Source organism: Numenius arquata, chromosome 2, assembly GCF_964106895.1.
Source record: "Numenius arquata chromosome 2, bNumArq3.hap1.1, whole genome shotgun sequence".
In the NCBI taxonomy this organism is placed as follows: Eukaryota; Metazoa; Chordata; class Aves; order Charadriiformes; family Scolopacidae; genus Numenius; species Numenius arquata.
In genome coordinates, this window is record NC_133577.1 from 73,871,333 (window position 1) to 73,892,631 (window position 21,299).

Below are 21,299 nucleotides of genomic sequence, written 5' to 3' on the forward strand. Positions count from 1 at the left end.
AACTTCTCTAATTATGAGAATAGAATCATCTCTGAAAAGATCATCAATAACATTTCTCTGCAGAAAGCAATTCCCCAGCCTCCTTTGGGGTAGAGAAGATGATGACAGCAAATCCTGCTGGGAGATTTTATGCCTTAAAGAGATTCCTATTTCTTATTTCTGCATATAGCCATAACTCTGGCTTGCTTGCTGGCCCTTCAGCTTTTCTCACTGAAGCACAAAGAGCTTCATGAGAATGAAGAAAGAACACTCAAGAGTAGACTATATTGTCAAAATACCTTTTAATGATCCCTTCCACTGTGAATTATCACCTGCAGCCAAAGACTGGACCTGCTTTATACTTCAGAGCCATGGTGGGTTTAGAGAGACTTTTGCCTGCGTTGTGGAAGAAGGATGGGCTCTCCTGCTCTCTTTCTTAGAGTTTCAGTCTTACAAGACATTTCACCCTTCATGTCAACAGAAAAAGATCTTCCCTGGACACTGAAGATGCACATCTTTACTTCAGGTTCTGTCTACCCTCCATTATTCAAGGAGGCTTTATTCTGACACATCCCAGCTATCAACACATTTTGACTAAATTCTCTTCCAAAGCCTTTCCTATCTCCTTGGCATGACACAGGGAGGAAGAAAAGTGCATAATTAAGCAATATGATACATCAAGCTTTGCATTACTGGCAATTAATGCAGCCTTCAGGCAACCTTTTGAGGCAGAAGTCCAAGCCATAAGTGGCTGCAACTACCTGAGAAGTGCAATAATCCCTTCGACTATGCAGTGCCTCAGGTGTTTGAGGGCTCATAGAAAATGGCATTTACAAATAGGAACAAGTTGGTTTTGTGCTTTACTTGGGTGTTAATAGTATCGTTATTACATTACTGAAACATACTATGAAATCTGTGACATTTTCATCTATCACGATGTTAGATTTAATGTTATGTTGGATGTCATAGTAAAATGGGAAGCTTGCTAAGAAAAAAAATCCCATTTCAGTCAAAAACTCATGTCATATTTTCCGTAGAAAGAAGTAAACCCTGCTGAAGTTATTCAAAGAAAGAATGAATGTGATTACTTATATGAATAAGGTAACGCAGAGCTGGTTTTAGAGAAACAAGAAAGCAACATGGAATAAAGAATGACCTTGCTTTACCAGGCTGGAGGAGAGGAGCAGGGGGTCTTTTGGGACACTATAATAGAGAATGGCTGGGGAAAAAACATGGGGTGTGGAGGAGATCGGTGTAGAAAAAGCAGCAGGAACTAGGAATCATGGTTGCAGTAGGACCAGTACTACTATATGCAGACAAGGACAACCTGGAAGATACTCTGATTTGCTTCTGAGCCACAGACCAATGGTCAACAAGCCATAAAATTGCATGTCACGCACTTTCTGAACTGTACTGTGGCAGTTTCCTAAGTCTGCCTAATATTTTACTTGTAAACTGATCAACCTTGACAAGGAAAAGCATGTAGACCCAGATGACTCAAAGTAGTTAACAAACACACCTGCCAACAGCAGTTAGCCTTCAAAATGCTTGTGACCCAAAGCTTTTACAGAAGGTGATCCAAATACTTTCCAACATCACAGAATAAAGTTGTAGAGTAATTTAGGTCACAGAGGATTTTTGGAAATCATCTGGCCCAACAGCTTGCTCATTGCAGAGCTAACTTTAAAGTGACATTAAGTTGATTAGGGTCTTGTCCAGCCAAAGTTTGAATATTCCCAAGGATGAAGATCCCTTAGCCTCTCTGGGCACTTCTTCCAGTATTTTTTAAGTTTTTAAAAATTTCTATACGATTAGAATTTCACCTGCTGTTTTTAATTTTCCTTTCACTGCACACCTTCAACAGCAGCCTGGCTTCATTTTCTCTATACCCTTCTCTTAGTTGCCTGATGGCTGTAGATGGATCTCCCTTAGCCTCCTCTTACAGACTGAACAAAGCTACCTCTTAGTCTCTCCTTGGATGTCTTTAGTCCAGTTCAATGAGCTTGGTGGCCTTTCACCCAACTCGTTCCAGTTTGTCAATACCTTTTTTGTACTGGGGAGTTCACAGCTGGACGCAGCACTCCAGATGTGAAGTGTCTCATTAGCTACACACTTGCTAATACGGCCCAGTGAGTCATAGGGCTTCTTCCCTGCAAGGGCACACAGGACCTCCATGCCTTTTTGTGCAGAGCTGTTTCCTCTCCAGCTGCACCCCCAGCAGAACTGGGGTTATTCCTCCCTCACCGTAAGACTTTGCGATTATCCTTATTGAACTCCATGAGGTTCCTGTTGGTTCATTTCCCCAGTTGTTGAGGTCCCTCTGAATGGCAGCTCTGTCCTCTGGCATATCTACCGCTCCCCACCCTCCAACTTGTTGCCACCCATGAGCTTGTTGAGGCTGCACTCTGTCCCAATATCAGGTTGTTAATGAAGATCTAACTTGACCAATATAGTGCAAGTGCAGCAGGATTTGGCCCTTCACTTGTCTGTTTGCCATTCCCTGGAAGCAGCCTTAGTGAAAACCCATGGAGAAAGGAGACGCATTAAGGCAGGATTGGAAAAAAAAAAAAAAAAGCCGATCAAGACTGAAACAATCTACAACAGTCCTTAATCATTCTTGCATTTTGCATTCAGTCCAGGATTAACTAATTAATCAGTGCTCTAGGCCCTGGCAGCACATTTCTTATTGGAAAGAATTACTGTAAATGAGAAAGGGGCCAGGGAGTAGTTTAGTCTCTGAGATGCTCCACACCCTGGTCTGCTCAGAGTGACTTTTGCTTTCTGGCAGCTGCCTGCACGCCAAATGTTTTCCCAATAACTGTCAGCATCCTGCCTGCACGTCGGCCGGGCGCCAGCTGCTGGGGAGGTGAAGGGGGACATTATTCATCTGGGAGATCAGTAAACCCCAAAGGGAGAAGTAGGCCTCCAAGCAGCTGTTTAGCAGCAGGAGCTGAGGTGAAAGCAAATGAGAATAAATACACAAATAACTACACCCCAACTTCTCTTTTTTACCTCCTGCTCAAAAAAAAAAAAAGAGGACAGGGATAGGCAGGTGAAGACGGGGGAGATACTAGTGAAAGATGGTGGTAAATCATCCCCCATGTGGAAATAATTTCTTGGTTTATAAATCCTTATTGGAGGTATTAAATGGCTTCATGTGTAAATGCAGCTTGTCAGGGTCTACCCTATTTGACACCTTGTCCCAGCCCATTGTCTCTGCAGGGTATTGCAGTAAGGGAAGTGGTCATTTGGCACGTTGGTGTTTTGCCTAAAGCGCACTTTCAAAAGCTTACACACTGTTAACACACACTTCTCCATTGCATTTACAAATTGCCATGCCATCAATACAGAAATATTGCCCAAATGTTGCTCAACGTTAAATATATAGCACATATTGTACTATATGGTGTGACACATTCTGTGAATCTTGGGAGAAGACGTTTTTCCATCTGGCTGCTAGAAACCTAAACTCTCCCAAACAATTTTTCCCATTTTTTTTCTCCCACCTGCATCTTTGCAGAAATTTTCAGAATTTTGGTTTGGGAACAACAAAAAAATAGAAAAAGACATTCTAAAAAAGACCCCAATTAGATCAAGAGTTAGATTAAAAAAGACAGGGACAAGACAGAGCCTAGTGTTCCTCTTTGATATACCCTTCCTGCAAGACAAGAAGCTGAGAAGTGACTTACTGCCTACCGATACATCCTACATCAGTGTCCAGGGACAGTAGCTACTCCCATGACCTTCCTGGATATTATCCCTGTAGAAGGACTGCAAGAAACCACCAACTCTTGTGAATGAATAGTTCTCAAGAGACAAGAAAATATCCATCTCCTAGCAATGTGGAGCTACTGTGCAGTGAGAAAGCAGGACCTCTCTACGTTAGAAAACGCACATGCCTCATGCAGTGAGCAGCATGTCAATGGCCCTGTGGGGTGGGTGAACCTACCAGGACAGGAAAAGGTGCAGTGGGCAGAGGACAGTGTCCTCATTGGACTTTAAAGAGTCTTGCATCCTGGAGGAGGCAGATCTTTTTTAGCCAGAGTACACATCTCCTGCAAGCTCTGAATAGCAGGGAAACACCTGCCGCTGGGCTGGCCAGTTTCTTCCCTACTCCTCTCATGTAAAAGCATTTGCTTCCTCATTCTGTGATTGTACTGCAGCTTGCAGCACAAAAATATGCTTTGGGAAAAAAGCACTTTTGGGTCCTCGTCTATTTGGGATGGTGGTTCAACAGGCTGCCATCCCGTTATCAGAGTGCAGAGCACAGCAGAAGCACTGAATCAGCTGGAAACAACGGGAAAGTCAGTGTTAATTAAAGGAATGAATGGGCTTGTGTGGAGGAATTGGAGCACTCACTGACCCCACACAGCTGTGAGTGACAAGGGCATATCATCCAGGACAAGCAGGGTGAGACATGCACCTTCTTACACAGACCGGCCAAATTCAGGCAAGGACTAAACACCACTCCACAGCAGAGATCATTCCCCATAGCAAGGATTTGTCCACGGCGCTCAGCTCCTCTTCACTTTGCTGTCAGGTTTGTCACCCCTCCCCACATGCCAGGGCCATTGCTCCACTTGGGGTCCTCCCCATTTCAGACCCTAGGCATCTCCTCATCCCCATCAGCCGTTGGCTGTACTGTGGTATTACAGTGAGTCTGCACAGCACACTGTAAGTGGTATGGTCACCACTGTGGTAGGTCCCATGCAGACACACAAAAATGCACTTTCTCCCCTGGATGATCAGCCCCAACAGCAAAAGAGCCAGCTCCACAGGGAAACAGGAGATGAGAGCAGTCTGGTGCATGATTAATTTATATCCTTAAAAGTCTGAAATACTCCCAAAGACATTAGTATTCTGTATGTAAGAAAGCTGTCCAGATTTTCAACATATCCCTGCCTTATTCCCACATCTACTGGAATTAATAGCTGAAGGCTTGTAAAGCCCAAAAGGCAAATACAGGACTGCATTTAATCTAATGCAGAGGCTGAGATCATAGTTTGGGAGTCTAAGCGTTGTCAGAAGCAGAGACAGCCCAAATTATCATTTATACTAAGACACTTTTATAATATCATGAAGCATAAATGCACCTCAGAATGGGTGCAGTGCCAGCACTGACGGCCTCTTTACACTGTGGAAACATTGGTATGAAGGGCCCTTCAGAGAAATGAAGACAAGTGAAAATGGAAATCCCATTCCTCACATCTAACCCCAGTAGAGGTGACACATCTCAAGAGCTTTCTAAGGTAAATTAGACTCCAGACAGTTCACTCTGTCTGTGTGTGTGTAGACCTGTGCAAAAGGAAGTCGTGGATGCACTGGAAGGAGGATGAAGAATCCATCAAAATGTTTTAAAAGCAGGCATCAGCCCATGCTTGGTTTTTTGCACTGCTTAGCAGTCCAGCCATCGCATCCAGCAATGACTCCAACTCTCTGTTGAAGGGGTTGCTATGCCTAAGTTGGTAAGGGATCCTTTGGTATTAACAAGTGCCACCTCCTCCTTCCCATATTTAGCTTTTCACTGGGGAAGCTCTGGTGCCAATTTTACCCAAAGAAGTGCTGGGGTAACAAGGACCAACGATTGGGAGGTTCCCAGCCCTGGCTGAGCCCAACACTGCTCCTGGTGCCCAGATCATCCCCCCCTGCACTGTCCTCAGTCAAGACGTGTCACAGGGCACTGCAATAGGAAAGTGCTTGCTAGAGTCTGCACAAGATACTCCATGGCAGCTCTTTTTCTCCTGTCTGAAGAAAATGTGCTGAACAGGCTGATGGGGCCATCATATACCATGGTGGAATTGGCACAGAAAAAACACATGCAGTTTTTTAGATTTGTTAGATGACCGCCTCTCTCTCAAGTAGCACATTTCACTGAGACTATCAAATCCCTCACCCCATCATATAGATACGCAGAACATTGTAGCTAAAAAAAGAGGAGGTGGAGACCCAGAATTTTGTTACTGTAAAATTAAATTCTGGGAGCTACACTTGTTTTAAAAATCAGGCAATCAAAGTTATGCCTGGCTTCAGTTCTATTGTTTGCTAAATTACTTGTAGCTACTTGCTTCAAGATACACAGACTAGGAGTCATGGAGGTCTGTATATTTCCAGTTCCTTGCTCTCTTTAATTGACCTTAATGCTTCTAAAGCTCCTTTTGTTTTTTAAATTTGCCTGAGGCAAGTGGTAAGTGCAGAGCTTCAAGGACTGTTATACCTTCTTATTAGGGCGTTTATCTTCCAGGTAAAAGAACCACAATTCTTTCCCGGTGCAGTTCAAATCAGTTGGCACAGGGTCTAAAAGAATGCCTTAACTCCAAGATGTCAGAAAGGATCAAGGGATCAGCAAAGAGCTTTGATTTAAATGTGCAATAGGATGTCCCCAGTTTAAAGAAAGAACTAGGAGAACTGCTGCAAAATGACAGAGTTTAATAGGCTAATAGGTTGTTAGATAGTGCATCAATTAACATAATTTCAAACTGGAGAGAATAATCCACTGGTTGCATTGTTGTTGTTGTTATTGTTGTTTTTATAAACATCCATTATTTCATTGGTTTAAAATCCACTGGTCTTTAGTATATTCACTGTCTTTCAACCGAACTGCCACACTCTGTTGCCTTTGCTTTGAAGAGGAGTGTGAAGAAGGCAGGGCTCCTGCAGGGGGGAATCCCAAATGTGCCTGTTAGCAAGATGCTGTCATATTTCCTTCCTATAACTTGTCAGTAGGATTTCCAAGGACTTTGCAAGGAGTATGCAAAAACCATGAGGAGTATTATATCTCACTATCTAGAAACATTCTGGCTTGCGACTGATTATTTTGCTCAATAATTAACAGAGGCCTAATAAGTGATGGAAAAAAGATGTCAGCAGCAGCAGGGTTGGTGTACACATGAGTCAAAGGTGGCGTCTCCCTGTGGCTGGGCACCCTGAGGGGAGACTGTGGCCAGGCAGGACATGGCTGTGAGTGAGATGGGGGGGACTTGGAGGGAGTGGGAAGCAAGCTGCACCCACGTAGGTGGGCTGAGGGGCCTCCACACAGTTCAGTAGCAGTACGCTCCGTAATTCACCTTCTAAAGCGAAGAAGTGTTTTTATTTCTGCAACTTCTAAAGTATTCTAAGTATAGGAGTAACTGTGGAAGCTGGCTGGCCTGAGCTCTTAAACTTGCTGAGCTGGGCAGGGCAGGGACACATCAGCACAGGCTGTAAACAAATGGCTAGTGTCTGTAAGGACTATAATAAACCATGGACAACACAGGCCACATAAATCGGGTATCCAGACAAGTACGTATTTGCTAAATCCACTTCCCACCACACAAATGCATGTGTCCTTAAACATGCATAGATGAAAACAAAAAACCTGAATGAATGCCATTCATAAAAACATGCATTTTCATATATAAATATCCACGCAAAAAGCCTAGCTGTGATACCTGTGTATTAACTGCAAGCAGAAACATGAACACCATGCCCCAGACACTCTTGTGAAATAAATTTTGTCTTCAGTTTCAGTTTAATAGCTCAAGATCTTTCTGCCAGATGTATGAATGGCTTTGGGAGGAATGGCAGGGGAAGGAAAATGAAGATGTGATCAACCTAGGAAATGGTTCTTGGGAAACCTTCCAGCATCGTGAGCAAGTGAACACAAGAGCGCATTAGCACGGCACACTGTCTGATGGGTGCTCCAGTGGCTGGTTCACAGGAGATACGCTTTGTTTCACTGGGAAACAGACATTCGTGGGATGAGAGAAAGCAAATGGATGTAACAGGCTCAACCTTAAAAGTTTTTAGCAGAGGCTTGTGAAATTGTACCAAAGAATGAATGGAGATTTGTGAACGTACTAAGAGCTGTCAAGACCTGAAATAAATTGATGGACCACAGTCATAGCTAATTGACAGTGACAAGTGTTGCTTTGCACTGTTTGGACTGGAAATGACATCTTGAGAAATTAAACTGAGGAAAGCATGCTCAGAATCACTGTTTTTCAGCTGCTCTAATAATCCCTTTCAAAAATATCACTGCACGCTATATTATGTGTCTCTATTTCTGAACTAGAAGCAAACAGACAAAAGCATTGATTAAACGTGTGAAAAATATTAAACTGAGACATGCTGTATACACTAAAAAGGGCAAAAGAATTGTCCAGAATGAAGTAGGGAGGCTAGAAAAATGGTTTGGGAGTAGCAATGAGATTTCAACACGAACAAAGAAAAGCTATTGTATCAAAGATGAAATGTGGAGTTAGAAGTTATAATGACAGAAACTCATAAAGATTTAGGCTTGGGAATAAAATGGTGAAAGGTAATATCAGGGCTACATAAACAGAGGCATTTTACTGTCATACACAGATGTGACAACGTACACTGTTTTTTATATAGCACCAATAAGAATGCATCAAACATTAACTGCAAATTGTAGGCATTCTGGTGTCAGAAAGAAGGGGAGCAATGCTTTTGGAAAGTGAATTGGGTGTGTGATTGGGGAATCATTGCTCAAGAAAAGAGTCTGCTTGCAATGACTGCAATTATGAAGTAATTGCTAGTAGGGACAGAAATCCCCATCAGAAAGAGATATAGTATTACCTCTGAGATATACTACAGGGCAAGACTGGAGCATTGGGAATCTCTGGCAAAAAAAGGTGATATTTCAGGTGCAAACCAGGCTGCAAGGATGAGGATGATGGAAAGCCTTTGTGGCTATTACAAGGGTAGCTCTACTGGGATCAGGACCTAATAAAGGTAGGCTAATGAAAGCAAGCCACTATTTACAATGAAGGTTCATTGACACAGAAGGAGGGTGGTGAGACACAGGAACAGGTTGCCCAGAGACGTTGTGGATGCTCTATCCCTGGAAGTGTTCAAGGCCAGGTTGGATGGGACTTTGAGCAACCTGGTCTAGTGGAAGGTGTCCCTGCCCATGGCAGGAGGGTTGGAACTAGATGATCTTTAAGGTCCCTTCCAACTCTAACCATTCTATGATTCTATGAGAAAAAAATCAAGGGAAAGGAAGATCCATTGTCCCTTTTATTGAGAAGCCTGAGGCTAAAAAGAACCTGAAAAGGATGTATTTGTGGTTGCATGAAGGGTCTAGACTGGAAACAACGACTGTATGGCATAATGTGCAACTGAGACCTGATACAAAACCACCAGAGCCAGGTCAGTCTTTCCACTGCTTTCAGGAAACCTTGAAGTCATTGGGACTGCACTGCCCTAGTCCAGATACCAGTTAGACCCCTGAGGTCATCCTGTTTGCCCCAACATTGCTCCAGAATGCCCGATTTTCAAGAAAACTAGTGTTCCTCACCTTACCACCTTGGTGCCGTTCCTCATGACCTGCATGTCCACCATGCAGCCACCTGTGACGTAAGCAGCCAGGTTCAGCTCGGAGAACTCAGCCTGGAGCAAAGCAAAAGGACAGAACATTACTTGAGGGCAGCAGAGACATAAACACACAGACACAGAATTGTCTTTGGCTGGAATGTGCCTTTCCTTCTTTTCTTTTCTTTTTTTTTTTTTTTTTTCTTTTTCTGTGAGGCAATGGGAGATCCAATTACAGCTGATTTGCCCTGGAGAGACTGTAGAATTATTTACAGCTCCCACACTTGGGATGTACAAGTATACAGGATTAGGCTTATTGCAGTAATAAGTACTGAAGGAATTAAGAATGAGCAAGCTGAAAAACGCATACAGGAAAGAATAATAATAAAAAGAGGTAAGGTCATTTGAATTCAAATTCCAAGTTTCCACTTGGAAACATCTATTTAGAATTATGTCTGAGTTGGCTGTCGTGCCACTGGCCAGCTATAAACCTAATACAAAAGATTTAAACCTCCCTAACTAGCTAAAAAGCCTCATTATGCTGCAGGAAGGTGATAAGCAGAGAAACCCACCTGATGCGGTTTACCTATTAAGATTTTAACTATTAAAGGGTTAGCAAAGCTGGGTAGGTTATTAACAGTACTGCTCAATTATTAAAACACTTTTTATTTTAAAAGAGGTGTGACTTACAAGGCTGGAAAGGTTGGCAAGGAATATTTAAGCTACGGGGAGAAAAGGCAATGTGCATGGGGGCGATTACGACTGCAGTGGGTGTCAGTGAAGGTTAAGACACAAATCAGAGCAATTAAGTGGGCGAGAGGTGTGATAATCCTCCCGCGTGGCCACTGGCTCTGCTGCCCCTCAGACAGGAATGCCAGTGAGACTGGATGGTCTCAGGCCACTCTCAGTAGGAGGAAGATGGCAGGATTAGCTGATCAGTGCTCGTCTTGGGCTCCAAATCTTAACTCTGGTCTTTATGAGCAAACGAGTAGACCTTAAACTAGAATAGCCTATTACTGTGCCCATGTAAGTCCTCCCTTCCCAGCACAATGCAAACATACCTATACAAATTCAGAATCCTATATTAAATTAGTGTCTGTGTATATAAACATGAACAATCAGGTTTCATTCTTTGAGATAAAAATTTAATCTTCTCCCTTTGAAAAGGTTTTTTTCCCCTTCCTGTTAAGTAATTTCTTCCAGACTTCGTATGATGGAGACTGGGCAGCAGTAAAATTATCTTCTAACCTAATATCAGAGCATTCAGATGGTGTTGCTAATGCTTGTGATTTCATTTAGATCCTTGTACTATTTAATGTTCTGATACTTCTACTAGATGGAACCAAAACATAGTACCAGAAACAACTTTTATACAGAAAAAAAACCCAACCCAAAATGAAAAAAAGCATGTTTTGTCCTAATGAACACATGGAAAAAACTTGACAATGGAGAATGAGTGCACCTGTAAAGGCTCAGAGGCCAGACAACAAATGAAAAAGTCACTTCCAACTTCTTTTTTTAAAAATCCACATAATTTTAAAGCAATGACCGTGGACTGGTGACCCGGTGATGTAATAAGGTTTCATGTCTGCGGCCCTGTGTAAACTTCTCAAAGCAACACCCTTACATGATCTTACATCATTGTAACTCCCAATTACAATGAAAGGAGGGGAAAATTCCTGTTGCCAAGAAATAAATCTTACTTCAAACACATACACACAAACACACACAGAATGGCAGTGGTTCAGGTGACTGACTGGGCTTTTTTATGAGTGCTGCCTTGGCCACAGCCATACTTCTTCAGTGATCATATTGGATCAGAGATAAGAAAATATGTACCTCTAAAAGGCACCTGCATTTTATACATTAAAAAAATCTCAATAGATGCAGGGAGTGGAGAGTCCACCTTGAAAAATTCAGCAAGAGCAGATGCTCTGGGTACCATTACTGAGCTCCCCAGTGGGTCAAGGCAAGCTTGCATGTGAGCTTGAGAGGCTCTATGGAATGGGGAGATGAAAGGATGGTTTTCCCACCTCTGTGCATATGTCTCAGAGATGCCCCACTCTGAAAGCAGAGTGTTACTGAGCTAGACCTTCAGCTTCTGCAGCTGAGGGATGCATCGCCTGATGTTAACACGAGAGCAAAAGAGGGAAATTTTAGGTCTGTATTTTCATGTTCTTTATGCTTTTCTTCTGTAATTTTTTCCATAATGGTTTTGAACTAAAGAGCTTAACACTTTGCTTTGCTGGGGGTGAAAATGGACAATCTTCATTTGATGGCTGCCACTCACAATCTAAGTAAGTCGGTCTGACAGGCGTTGCCCTGAGGCAGACAGACCAAACAAAGCTGTGTTCAGACACCTGACATCCAAACAGGCCTGGGAATACCCTGAGCTGGTAAATACTTCATACCAAACTGCCAGGACCAATTTCAAGCCTGCTAATGTCAAGAGCCAGAAGAAAGGGAGAAATCCCCTTTGGCAACCATTGTCCAGGGCACCCTGGCAAAGAAGGAGGAATGAAGAGAGGGTTGGAGGACTCAGCTACCTTGCCCCCAAAACATCCAGATATACAATCACAGCTGAGTGACAATCCTAATCTTTTCCTGGCATTTGTTCTTGCACCGACCGAGTTAAGGACCACTTCTGCTTTCATGTAACTGCTTTGTCCCATCTGACAAGCCGCTGCTAGCTGGCGTTTGGAAGAAACTTCAGTCAGCAGAAATTGTTTCCTGTTGATTTTCCAGTGCTCCCTGTATTTTTAACTTTGTGGGTTTTGTAGCCTGATGACTTCCCTTGGCTGGGATTTCAAGTCTGAGATCATCTCCAGCCTGAGTTTACCTTGCAGACAAAAAGGTCTTTGAAAGCAGCCCATGCAGATAGAGTGACAGGTAACTATGGATAAAACAGGAGAGCCCAGCTCGCTGTGGCCTTGCAGAGTCATTTGCATTAGGACTCATCGAACAGAAGGCGGCATTGCATTAACCTGACATTGTTTTATACTTGCTTTGCAATGGTGCCAGTGGCTGGAAAAACATTTAGGGCAAGAGTGAACCATGTGTGACAAACGTGACACAATCCATCTTGAAGAATAACATAATACAGACTGTGGGAGTAGAAATATTTTGTACCTCCATGAGGCCCAGATCTGAGAGGATGCGCAGAGATATTTTGAGGATAGTTCTGTTAAAAATGCCTACTTCAGGTATTCAGATTCAGAAATATCTCAAGATTATTTGAACTAAACTTTAAGCTACTCTTGGTTTCTCCCATCAGTACTGTCTAGGTGCTGGAGATCTTTTTGGTGAGCTATTTTAGAGTTTCTGTTTCTGTTTGCTGATAATAAAACAAGGAGGCTTTTGTAATTTTAAATCATGCAATAGTAGAAATGGCTTGGTAGCCATACCTGTTAATGATTCATTGAAAGGACATGTTCAAGGAGGATTTTAAGCATTTTTCATAGAATAACAGAAAGTTGTGCTGGAAGGACTTCAAGACATCACATAATCTGTCTCGCTTTCCTAAGGCAGGATCAGCTCTACCTCTGGTGTCATGTGCAGATACTACATAACTTTCTTGTCTCTTCCACAGATGAAGAACCTCCTCAGGCAATCTGTACCTTAACGATCTTGGACAAATTTCCCAATGTCCAACCTAAATCTTTCCCCTTACTTTTTAAGACTCTAATCTTTTTGTCCATTACTTCCTCCTGCAGAACCTGAAGACTTACTGCTTGAAGACTTACCCTTCCTTCTTCCTTTTTTCCCCTAGACAAAACCATCTCCATTCTTGTAAGATTTTCGTATAAGTGATGTTTTTCACCACAGTGATCACTGTTGTTGCAGTCACTGGGATTCTCTCTGACAGGTCCACAACTTCCTTGAGCTGTAATGGCCCAAACTCACCACGATCCTTCAGCAGAGACCTGACCATAGTTGAGCAGGATGTAAGGTCACTCGCCTTACATATAATACTGCTGTTTACACGTTTCAGTATGGATTTGTCATGTATGCAGCAACATGACTATTTTAAAACTTGTATTCTGGCTGAGATCTGCTGTAATCCTTGCATTGCTTTGTTTAGGCCGCAGACTTGTCTTCAGTTCCCCGTCTTGTGCATCTGCCATTGATGATTGATGCATAGGGAGGAGATTGGTCAATGTCTATAAAAACCTGGTGGGAGGTAGTAAGGAAGATGGAGCCATACTCTTCTCAGTGGTGCCCAGAAAAAAGACAAGGAGCAAAGGGCACAAAATGAAATACACTAAATTCCATGTAAAACCAAGAAAACTCCCTTTCTATTGTAATGATGGTCAAACACTGGAACATGTTGCCCTTAGGGGCTGTGGAGTCTCCATCCCTGGAGACACTAAAAACTGTATTGGCCATGGTCTTGGGTCTAGGTGACCTTGCTCAGAGCAGGATATTGAACTATGAGATATCCAGATGTGCCTTCCAGCCTCAACTGTCCTGTGATAAGTTTGGTATCTGGCAGATGTCCTTATTAAACTTCTCCCTGCATGTCAAAGGGGAACCCCAGGAAAGCATCCCCGTTTGCTCCTTGAGCAGATGCTGAAGGTCATTTCATCTTCATTGTGGCACACGAATGCAGAATAGGGATGCAAGACAGGTTTTTGGATTTGTGTTTTGGGGGCATGGTGGCTGATTTTTATTTATTTGTTTTTTAAGCAAATTAAAAGCAAGCAAGCAGGCTTAGTGTGTTCAATGCAGCGACAATCACATTGGGGTTTTTTGAGTTACTGAACTTTCTAAGCCTACATCTGTACATAACCTAAATAAAAGCTACTCAGGTTGGTTAGTGCTTAAAAGGGAGACACAAAGTTATATTAGACCTTTGTGTGAATATTTGCATATATACCTCCACTTGCATATATACCACACATACACAAAAATAGCAGAGGGGGTTTCATCACTGCCAGGGAACATTTACACTTTCCTCAGTGCAACACACCATACTCGACAACACATACACTGGCTTTTTGGGGGGTTGTTCCATCACATAAATCACAGCACTGGGCTACCACTGCAGTACACAGCTTTCCATAAGGCCATGCAGAGTACCCACATCAGGATCCTAAGCACGAGTTCAGTAGTTACTCTGCCCAGCCCCTCTCACCCACATGGGCATGGGGGAAGGTAGGCTGACTAGTGGCACTGGAGCCACATGTGGCTTGCAGGGCACTGGGTCTCTTGCATGGCTGGAGCTGCCCAGCCTCCATGTCTCCTTTGGCTCTCCCCTACCCACTCCTTCTGCTCTGAGCAAAGCTCCCCACTCTCCCAGTCTTGCTCCTGAAACTCCTCACTGATTATCACTAAATGTCTGGTTTTCTCCCTCTGCCCCATGACACAAAATGCGGTCAGAATAACAAGCTGGCCCGTGTCACGGCTTAGGCACTTAGGATAAGAAATTACTACTGTCTAATCAAATCACATACATTCCTCAATAGATTTTATGCTTTGGTTTTCAGTGGACCTTCCTATATATGTAAGGAAAGAAAGACTTTGGCAGATGCTGGACTGCATTCCTATAACAGCATATTTCACTACAACCATTAGAAGCATTTCAGTGGGGAAGTAAGCAATCCCTAAATCCTGACAGACAGAAGGGTAAACAGACTGCATGGATGTGAACAGGGGGAGGGTTGGGGCTGTGCATGCTTGGTATGCTAATGCATGCAGAATTAGAGATTACACACCCTGAATCCCCATGTCTCTTTCCTGAGATATTTTCCCTTGGGGAGGCACCTTGTTCCCCACCTGACCCCAGTATTGGGATTGCTCTCTGGGAGAAAAGGACAGAGAGGGTCCAGCTGGCAGGGGTATGCTGCTGTGCGGCTCCAAGGGGAGCTTCCACAACTGCTCTTTACAAGTCTTGAAGCTAGGATGCACGCTCCTAGCCTACAGACAGCACTGATACTGAAGGTCCATATGCCTTGACCCACATGAGTGCCTTTTGGTGCATCAGCTCTGGTGACATTTGGAATTGTCTCTTAAATCTTCTTTTCAGCAGTTGTGTGACTGACTGAAAATTGGAACTCTAGCAAAAGCACATTTCTAAACCTTTTGATTCCAGGAAGTTGCTCAAAAACATGAGCTCTGTAAGCCTCCAAAATTTAATGGAAATAAAAAAATTGAAGATACTATTTATTTAAGAAATTCATGATTTTTGAGTCATTCTTGCTATTTCTCCAGGTCCCTTTATTCATGGTTTCTGAATGTTTGTATGTGGCAAAGCTATGAAAACTGCTGTTGCTGTTCTTGAGCTGCTTTCTGGCTTTCAGTTGGAAAAAAACCCCACTCTAAACGTATAATGAATAAAAATTATGCAGTTATTTGATGAGAAGCTAATTTTCCTCTCATCACACACAGGCCTATCAGACTCCGTCTTTTGAAAGGACCACTTTATGCTGCACATGAAAATACCTCTTTAGGACGGGAAGTACAATGGAGCTGGAATTCATGATTTGTATTACAATTATCTTCTGTGAGCGCCAAGTACAACTTTTTCCTGACAATGCTGCCAATGGAGTCATAATCTATACCACAAGACTTTTCCAGAAGCATGTACATAGGAGTTCAATGAATAATCATTCCCTGAAAATAAACCAGGCAGAGGGAACAAGTGAATGAGCTGTGCAAGAAGAATGCATGTCAGACGGACAGACGGACCCACCTCGTCATAGCAGGAAATGGTGGGAAGGAGACGGGTGGACAAACAACAGGAATAAAAATGTAGATGAACCTTTTGGCTTCATCAGTCCCCCTTCATCCTTTTCAACCCCCCCCTCCACCATCAATTAGCCAATGCCAGGAAATATGTCTCTGAATATATTAAAATTCCTTTGGGAATTATCTGAAGGGAAGGTATCCTGAAGGTGGAAGACTTTCTCTAAGAAGTGCTGCTTGCTCTTGCCTGCTAGGTCTGTATTCTCCTCTCTCCCTCCTGGGATCTTGTTGGTGAAGGCAGGGCACAGGACTGGAAAAGCCCACCAGAGCCATAGGGTCTAACCCCTTGCTACTGCAGGCAACATGTCATGAAACCTTTTCTTAAACCAGTGTATTTATTAAAAGCAGCCATTTCTCCTTTAGCCTCTGTTTTGGCAGGATAAACAAACTCAACTCTTTCAGCCTCCTCTCATAAGTCTCCATGGTCATCCTAGTGACTCGGCTCTGCACATCTCCTGTTTTGTGAGCATCTCTCTCCCAGACAGGTGGCAAGTGTCCCACTCATCTGGCCACTGCCCACAGTGTCACGGTCGGTCTGACAGGTCTCTGGTTGTCCAGGTCTCAGCCCTGGCTCTCCTGCCCTCTTCTCCTTGTACATGGGTGTGCTGAGGATTCGCAGCCATGCGGCATCCTCCTTGTGCATGGGACATGCCTAACACCCAAGGGCTGGAGATGCATACACTGCAGTCTCAAAGCTGGAACTCACAAGGCAAGTAAAAGCAACAACATGGATCAAAATCTAAGCCCCTTATTTTTAGCATAAAATAGTGATAATATTTTTAGACTCAGCTGCTCCTTAAAGCTTAGGGTTTACCCACACTGAGTAAAACTTAAACCCTCATGGTTTTAGTGGGAATAGGTCAAATAGATTTTCACTTTTTGATCTGTGTTTCATTCAGTCCTATAGAATGACTATCATTGCCACAGATGGACTTGTAGTGGAAAAATATCCAAATAATCAAAATGTAAAGCAAACTGCCTCCAAAGAAAAAGGGACCCTGATCCAGGAGAGGACTTGCACTTGCTTCCCACCACCCCAGCCCTCACTCAGCCCCACACCTCTTCCCTTGCAGCCAGCAGGGAGAAGGCAATGGCATTGCGTGCCTGGGTTTCAGTCAGGGTTGGGCAATAATAAATCCCTCAGCCCCTACAGCATATTAATAAATAAGTTTTGGGTTCTTTGGAAAAGAAACAAAGGTGGAAACAAAGTCAGGCCTCACATTCATTTTAATGAATGACAGAAGACAGCAGAGGCTGGAGAGGGTGTACCCACCGTAGTGTCCCTGACAACTCTCTCTCCTATTCACCGGCACCAGGCCATGCCCACAGTGTCTTGTCTCTTGCTAGTGGTAATGGACCCAGCTGAAAACAAGGGCCTGGGGGCAGTATTGAGGCCATGCAATTAACTTCTGTGCTAAAGAACCAGAAAACCTTCTTTGAGAGTCCATAAGACCAATCTTCATGCAAGCTGAGACTTAAAGAAGCAGCTGCCAGAGCAGCAGAATGGCATTTAACATCTCTTCCCTGTGCATTGTCCAGTGTCTAATATGAACTGAATTAGCTTCTTCTAGAAATTTAGTATTTCAAAACTTCTGCCTGTTTCTCCAGTTCAGCTGAAATCAGCCAATGCCTTGCACAGTGTTGGGTGTGGGGGATAGACGGAGCGAGACAGCATGATCACATACGTCTTGCATTCCTCGGATGACAGCCAAGGGGGAGAGGCAGCTGAGAGAGCTGGTAGGGGTGTATAACCAGATTAGATAACTGACTTCCCGCTGCTGAGAGAGGGAGAGACAGCGCTGCTTTCAGCACTCCTGCTCCATTACAAATAAGTGATATCATGACTTAAAAAAAAAAAAATCACCTACTAGACTACTATCCTGCTCTGCTTCCCCCAAAAGATTGCAGAAATGGCTTTCTAAGAAAGAATTAAGATGTAATAGAGATGGAGATGAAAGAGGAAGAGAAAAAGCAAGAAGGCAAACTCTTCCTTCAGTTTAAACAAACTACAGAGCATCCTAGAAGAATGGCAAAAAAATTAGCATGGTCAGAAAAAATAGTGCAGTTGCTTTTTCCCAATGTGGTTTTTCAAAAGTATTTAACATTTGGATATTGCCTTTCACTGTTTTCTGCCATTCAAAAGTTTTTGTTACTTAGCTTTTCAGATCAAAAGTGTTTTTTCCTATAAAATATAAAAAAATTCCTAAGGCAAACCGTATTTCTGGCTAGGTCAATCATGTGTGGTTATCTGAAGCAGGGTCAAATGGAAAACTGAAAAAACTAAATGAACTCTGAGCAAACCAAGTGGCTCAAGAGGTGCCTGAGAGTCAAACCTTGATCTGATGCAGAGTTTATTCAAAACTGAACAGTCAGGTTAGGGCTTGTGCACCATGGTACAGTCTGTGTGCCTTTCACAGGACAGTTATAGTAGAGAAGACTGGTGAGCTGTGAACTCAAAGAGAAAGGTGTGGACCAGGCTGGCAAACACAGTTATTCCCTGCTTTTTTTTTCTTTTCCTTTCTTTTTCTTTTTTTTTTTTTTTTCATAAGAGTACTGTGGAAAAACATTTGTTTTTCAGATTGAGAAGGTCTCCGTTCAGCCTCAGGGGCCCCATTCCACAACAGTTTAGGCTCCTGGGTTGTGCTTGCAGAAGAGAATGAAGAAGTGAGGAAGGCTCCAGATAAAAAGGGTAGGAGCAATGAATGAAAATCAAATATCAAGAAATACCGAGCAAGGATGGATGGGCAAAAAAACTAGGGGCCAAAAAGCCAGAGTTTAAAGAAAGAAGTGCCCCTCTCTTGGCCTCAGCGATACACAGAGGGGCCTGAGGTCAGATTTGAGGACTTCCCATGACAATGCAGCTTCTGTGTTTCCCTTGACAGACAGTGATCCAGCTGGGGAAAGTGGTCATCCCTTCTTCTTTCAAGGTCTGGGGGAGTCAAGAGCAGTTCCCCGCCCAGTATGTGGAGGCTCGGCTGCCTGATCTGAGGGGCAGGGAGGGGGTGAGGGGAAGCCGCCAGGACCCTTGTTCATTGTTCCTCAACTTTCCTTCCCACCGAGTGTTCCCTCTGGCAATGCTGCAGTCATTCTGCTGAGTATTTAAAGAACGCTGCAAGGGGCCTGCCAATGGTCCTTACTAGCAGAGTCCCACCAGCCTTATGGTCTTTGCTTGGAGCAATTTGGTGCCTTGTCTCAGACATGGACATTCAGCCTATGTGAAGGGTTTCAAGAGACAGACTGGGAAAGTCCCCTTGAAAGAGTCCTTGCAGAAATGTGATAAGCGTTTAGCATAGTGATGATGACGAGGGTCATTACTTGGTTTAACCCATCAGGGATCAAGAGTCCACTTCTGCCCTTCTCCACTCACCAACGATTTAAAGATAGTTCCTTTATAATGACCTCAAGTGCAATAACATTTGAAGAGAAGGACGATGAGGGGAAAGGCAGAGACTGGAGTTTTAGGAAAGAATTAACAGGTCATTTTGAAGAGTATCAGGTCTAGCTTTGAAGCTGACCCTGCTCTGAGTGGTGGAGCAGGTTGGATCAGAGGTTTGAAGGGTAAATCTGAATTATTATTTGATTCTATGGCTCTATGTGAGAAGTGTGATTTTAATTTTTTTTCCTATTATTTTTTAGGATATTTACTGAGGCAGTCAGCAAAATAAAGACTTTGATAAGAAAGTGCAAGTGAGAATTGTTTTGCTAATACCACCCAGTACTGACAATTGCAATACCAATAAAAAGAGGAAAATTAAGTGTTCATGGTATCATAGTTGCAAAAGAATGACTTGCTAACTTTTTTGTTCCAGATACAACCTTTGATCAGAACACGTGTGCTCATGTATAGTCCTGAGTAACAGCACCCCTTTGAAAAGAGAAGGAACACCTTATCAAGGGCAATGGGTCTTGAGAAAGTCTTCAAAACCACTGCATTAAATAATTCTATACACACATGCACGCATGTGCATGCACACACACACACACATGAGACAGAATCAACAGCTTTGTAAAGACCAAAAATATCAGGTCATTCAAACAACATTCAGCAGCTTCCTTTATCCATCCAAGCAGTTTTATAGCCCTAATGAGTATAAACCAAGCATATGACTTCTTCAGGATCACTAGCTCATCTCTACATATCACTCTTCTTATGCCTGCTTTCAAGTTAGGTGCATGCATATGATTATTAATAATCATTTCTACTTTGACACCAGCATCCAAAGTCTCAGTCAATTCTGGGACTTAATTTTGACAGACACCGCACTAACACAGAGAGAAGGGGACAGACCGCAACATGAAGAGTTTTCAATTGAAATGGATGGCTGGTGCCACGGCTAACAGAGAAACAGAGAATTTGTCCAATGCCCTGCAGAGCATATCAGAAAACAGGTCATGAACCTCCTAACTGTTCCTGTGGGCTTTCAACAGATAAAAAGATTTTGCCATATGTAGTTATTTTGCATACTTCCATATATACTTCCATACATACAAAGGTTTTAGGCTTAAATCAGGGTAAGCCAGAAGACTCGTATAGCTCACACGTGGAACATAACATCACCAACATGTACTGTGGCACACTGGTTCTGCACCTTTTCAGGCATATGTACAGAGCTGTGAGGTAATTTCAATGCTTCCAATGGAAGAAATTATAATCCTATCACCAGAACAGAAAATTTCATTTAAGGTGAAATAGCAACTGATTCTGCAAAGGTAGGGAGGACAAAGGGATGGCCCAATAAGATATTTTCATTTCTAGCTTCCACAATTCTGTAAAATGGGCATGTCTTAAAAATCCTCATTAGTTCCTTTCTTCAAGAGAAGAAATATCCACAGTTTATCTGTCATCTAGACCTCAGCCCTGTCCACACATATTTCTTTGAGCCAAATTCAGTTGTCACTGACCTGTTCCACTCGGATATCAAATTCTCCATTCACCTTCTTCCCCTGGAAATATTTGGCCCTGCAGAAGAAATGAGAGAGACAAACATGGTTAAAGGAGGTTTTCAGCTTTCATAACATACTGTTTTGCTTCTGCATTTGCCTTTTTTCTGAAGAATTTCTATCCGGGTCACAGCATGTTTTCTTAATTCCTATCTTCTTTCAGCTTTCTGTTCTCCAGGAGAAACCTGCCAAGCCAGACGAAAACCACATTGGAAAGTTCCTTCAAGGCTTGTGACTTTTTCATTTTATTTTCAAACTGAAAACAAAATGCTCTCCTAATCTTTTCCAGAGCAGCAACTCTAATCAATGATTCCTTGGTATAT

General features: G+C 43.0%; 1 protein-coding gene across 2 annotated transcripts in view; it reads right to left on the reverse strand.

Moving 5' to 3' along the window:
• Window positions 1-21,299, reverse strand: part of SYN3 (synapsin III) — a 177,427-nt gene that overhangs the window by 142,508 nt on the left and 13,620 nt on the right. For both annotated transcript variants that reach the window (XM_074165355.1, XM_074165345.1), the window contains exons 2-3: window positions 20,938-20,995; window positions 9,278-9,369 (exon numbers count right to left, since the gene is read on the reverse strand). In XM_074165355.1, the coding sequence (XP_074021456.1) occupies window positions 9,278-9,369; window positions 20,938-20,995 (150 nt within the window). The remainder of the gene's footprint in view (window positions 1-9,277; window positions 9,370-20,937; window positions 20,996-21,299) is intronic.